At 49.0% G+C, this 4324-nt stretch overlaps 1 protein-coding gene across 2 annotated transcripts in view; it reads right to left on the bottom strand.

The window, feature by feature from the left end:
• Positions 1-915: 915 nt before the first annotated feature.
• Positions 916-4324, bottom strand: part of LOC107113997 (zinc finger protein OZF-like) — a 9118-nt gene continuing 5709 nt past the window's right edge. The window contains exons 4-5 of one of the 2 annotated variants that reach the window (XM_015415417.1): positions 4008-4109; positions 916-2737 (exon numbers count right to left, since the gene is read on the bottom strand). In XM_015415417.1, the coding sequence (XP_015270903.1) occupies positions 1356-2737; positions 4008-4109 (1484 nt within the window). In that variant the 3' untranslated portion in view covers positions 916-1355. Of the gene's footprint in view, positions 2741-4007; positions 4110-4324 lie in introns of both variants that reach the window. The other variant, XM_015415415.1, reaches the window with a different exon arrangement.

Raw genomic sequence — 4324 nt, forward strand, 5'->3', positions numbered from 1 at the left:
AAGCCATTTTGTACGTTCCCCTTTGTACAGATAACAACTTTGCGTATGAAAAGATATCAGTGCTACCGTCCATGTGATGTATATTTATAGCCCACCACAAACCCCATACCAGTTCTTTTAAAGCGGCCTTCATCCAGATACTTGTCATTTTACAAAAATACACTCTTCATGCCCTATTTTACCTATGTCAAATATTGTTGTTTTTGCAGCCTGTGTCTCACAAAGCAAACTCACTTGTTTAAAACCCAAACGTTCATTTTCTCCCCCCAAATAACACAACTCCCCCACCCCGCCCCTTAGAGAATAATCATTTGCTTAGTCAAAGTTATCCTTGTCAAACTTCTAAATCAAGGTTGGAGTACACCGGTTTCTTAATCATATTCTACAGAGAGTTGTATTTAGCCCATCACTTTCAGTGAGGCATCTGAATGCTACGTAGGATTGTACCCCACATGGTCGCATCCCCTCAGGGGATGTGAGGTGCCATAGCTGAGGCAGAATAGCTTGCCTGAGGCCTCCTAAATCAAAACAAAGATGCTATTTGAACAGGTTCACAGTCTCTTAGAGCCAGACTGGAGGTGATGTCGGAGGTCCATGATCAGATCTCTCGTCAAAATTTCCTAAATATATCAATTATGGGGAGGTCCTCTGATTTGGGCTGCCATGATGGTGGGGTGGGGTGGGGGGGGTAGGGGACCCATCTAGGACAGAAGCCTTCCCCTCTGTCCATTTCAGATAACCCACAATACAGAGCTGGTGTGAGGAGAAAATGGAGGAGGGGAAAAGCCATATATGCCACTCTGAGCTTGTTAGAAGAAGGGTGGGATGTAAAAGAATGTGAGAGAAGCCATGTTGGATCAGGCCAATTGCCTATCCAGTCCAACACTGTGTCACGCAATGACCAAAACCCAGGGGCCATCAGGAGGTCCACTAGTGGGGCCAGAACTCCAGAAGCCCTCCCACTGTTGCCCCCCCAAGTGTCAAATAACTGAGTTTTCCAGATGGGAATCAGCTCCCTCCGGAGGCACTGTTTACTCCCAGAAGGGGGAAATGTACATTTTCCCTGTTGGGGCAAATAGCATATCCTGAAAGCTGCATTATATCAAGAAAAGGGCAGGGGAAGGGGGGCAGAGATTGCATAGGGAAACAGTGTTAACATCTTTTGCTAGTAGCAGTCCAAATCAGCTTCTACCCAGCTGCCACTGGGTGAAAATTTGAGAGATATGTCAAGGACCTTCAATGTCTTCTTTAGTTAATCTGAGAGCCAACATCATATACTGGCTCCTGTGTGTTGCAAGAACACACTTGTATTTAACAAGATACGCTCCATCGTCATATCAGGCTGTCCCCCCACATTACTGTTTCTCTCCCACATGAGTTCTCTCATGCTTGTTAAGAATTGTTCTCCTAATGAAGCCCTTCCCGCAGTCTGAGCATTTAAATGGTTTCTCCCCCGTGTGGGTTCTCTCGTGCACAATGAGGCTGGAGCTCTGATTGAACCCCTTCCCGCAGTCCGAGCACTTATACGGCTTCTCTTCTGTGTGAATCCTTTCATGGCGGATGAGGCTCGATTTGTCACTGAAGCTCTTCTCGCAGGCCGAGCAGCTGTACGGCTTCTCGCCCGTGTGGATCCTCTCGTGCTTGATCAGGCTCGACCGGTCACTGAAGCTCTTGCCACAGTCTGAGCATTTGAAGGGCTTCTCTCCCGTGTGGGTCCTCTCGTGGTTCGTCAGGTTCGATTTCCTGTTGAAGCTCTTCCCACAGAAAGAGCAGTCGTAGGGTTTTTCTCCAGTGTGCGTCCCCTCGTGCCTTATGAGGTGCGATCGGCTACTGAAGCTTTTCCCGCAGTCCGAGCACTTGAATGGTTTCACTCCAGTGTGAATCCTTTCGTGGGTGAGAAGATGAGACCTCCGCACGAAGCTTTTCCCGCAAGTCGAGCATTTGTATGGTTTGTCTCCTCGGTGAGCCCTCTCGTGTTTATTGAGGCTCGATTTGTCACTGAAACGTCGTCCGCAATGGGAGCAGTTGTACGGTTTTTCTCCCGTGTGGATCCTCCTGTGTATGACGAGACTGGAATTCTGGTTGAACCCCTTCCCGCAGTCAGCGCACTTGAACGGTTTCAGACCGGTGTGCTTCATCTCATGGATAAGGAGGTTCGATCTTTGAACGAAGCCCTTGCCGCAGACGGCACAACCGTAAGGTTTCTGCCCCAAGTGGATTCTCTCGTGCGCAAGGAGGCTGGAGCTCTGAATGAATCTCTTGCCACAGTCTGAGCATTTATATGGTCTCTGTTCTCGGTGGATCCTCTGATGTCGAACCAGGGTTGAACTCTGGTTGAACCTTTTGCCGCACTCCAAGCACTTGTAAGGCCGCTGTTCTGTGTGGCTTCTCTCATGCCTGATGAGGCTGGAACTCTGGTTGAATCTTTTCCCACACTGCGAGCAGCTGTAGGGTTTCTCCCCGGTGTGTTTCCTCTTATGCCTGATCAGGCTGGACCCATCGCTGAAGCTGTTTCCGCACTCGGAACACCGGAACGGCTTTTCTCCCGTATGGATCCTCTCGTGGGTGCGGAGGTTGGATCTTTTCATGAAGCTTTTTGAACAGCGCGAGCATTTGTGTGGCTTCTCCACTGCGTTCTGTGTTTCTTGCTTGATAAGAGCTGGGTTAATGCTGATACTTTTCCCAAACCCTGAATAATACGGAGTTTCTCCCAGGTGGATTCTTTCACGGCCATCTCCTGCTGGAGGAAACAGAGACCCAGGACATCATACGCAGGTCTTTACCAGCACATTGTCAATCAAAAACAAACTCAATCAAAAACTAGCAGAAAGAGTTTAGTGTGGGGGTTCCTGACCTTGTTGAGTCTTTGAGTAGTTTTTCTGGCAAATCTCACAGAACGTTAGAAAGTTGCACACATGGAACCTCCTACTGTATCTCTGCAGACACCGCCTTAGAGAAAGGACAGGCAGCTAGAGGCCCCAGTGGCGCTCCATCTGGCCCCAGACAGAGTCCCTGTTCCCAAAAATTCTCTCTCTCATACACTGTTATGCTCCTCAGATGCTTTCTTCCAAGTAGGGAGGAAGGCAAAGGGTTCTTCAACCACATCCTCCCCAGGAGACAGATATAGTACCAGTTATTGGGAACAAACAACAGAGAAATGCTTCAGGCCCAGTTTACTGACTAGAATTTCATTCCATGCTTCCTCAGGGGGTTACATGGTTTCCCCCATAACAGCCCTGTCAGATAGATTAGGCTGGGAGATAGTGATTGGCCCACATTTATTTAATTCAATTTATTAATCGCCCAATCCCTGCTACTGCAGGGCTCTGGGCGATGTACAATATGAATAAAAACATACACTAGATAAAACAATTAAAACCGAACAGCACTTTTTAAAAACAGATGGCGAACAAATGAATCCCATTTCAGACTGCCATTGACTTCGTGGGCAGGGGGGAAGGGGTAATACAAATGTAGGGAGCGGAAGAGGGTGCCGGCCAAGACGGAACCTGTCGCTGTCCTCAACCAAAAGCCTGGCGGAACATCTCAGCCTTGCAGAATTTCATAAAGTCCCACAGGGGCCTGATGTTTCCACCAGGCTGAGAACAGCCAGATGTCTTTGGGGTCACGGACCACCAATAAGTTACTATCTCAAGAGCGCAACGCTCTCCTGGGGACATAACGGAGGAGACGGTCCTGTAGATATGTTGGTCCCTGACCGCTCAAAGCCCGTGGATGTTTACTCAGAACCAAGACCCTCTCGAGTTCAATGAAACTACGCAAGTAAGCCTACATAGGACTGCAACTTCTGTGAGCTCCGCAGAAGAGTGGGAATCTGGACTGGTTCTCCCCACTTGTGGCCCAACATTCTTCCCACTGCACCACATGGACACCAGTGAGAATGATGTGAGCAATCATGGTTGGGAGACGAGACAGACCCTTGTCGATCCAACCCCTACAATTCTTCTGCTTGTCAAAATGGTGCCGGTCCCTGTGACCTCTCTCACCTGAGTGGGCCCCGTGGAGTATTTTGATTCCCTCTGAGCCTGGGTGATACGGAACGCATGGCTCCTCTTCTTCCTCCAGCTTCACGATCACATCAGGAAGCTCTGAAGTGGGGACAGATAAACGAGGCTGAGGTCAGAAAAGATATTCCAGCTGCAGGGGAACCAAGTTCGGTGCAAACCCTGAAACATTTCCTAATGGGACTCAAGAGCCGGTCTGTGTGTAATGCCTCCCAAGTGACAAAGTCCAGTTTTGAATTTTGAATTTCCTTCCCAAGAAGCCAAGGAAAGCTGGAGGGGGAGGAGGTCCACCCACTAGG

This window comes from Gekko japonicus, unplaced genomic scaffold (genome assembly GCF_001447785.1).
Source record: "Gekko japonicus isolate JY-2015 unplaced genomic scaffold, Gekko_japonicus_V1.1 scaffold1234, whole genome shotgun sequence".
Lineage (NCBI taxonomy): Eukaryota > Metazoa > Chordata > Lepidosauria > Squamata > Gekkonidae > Gekko > Gekko japonicus.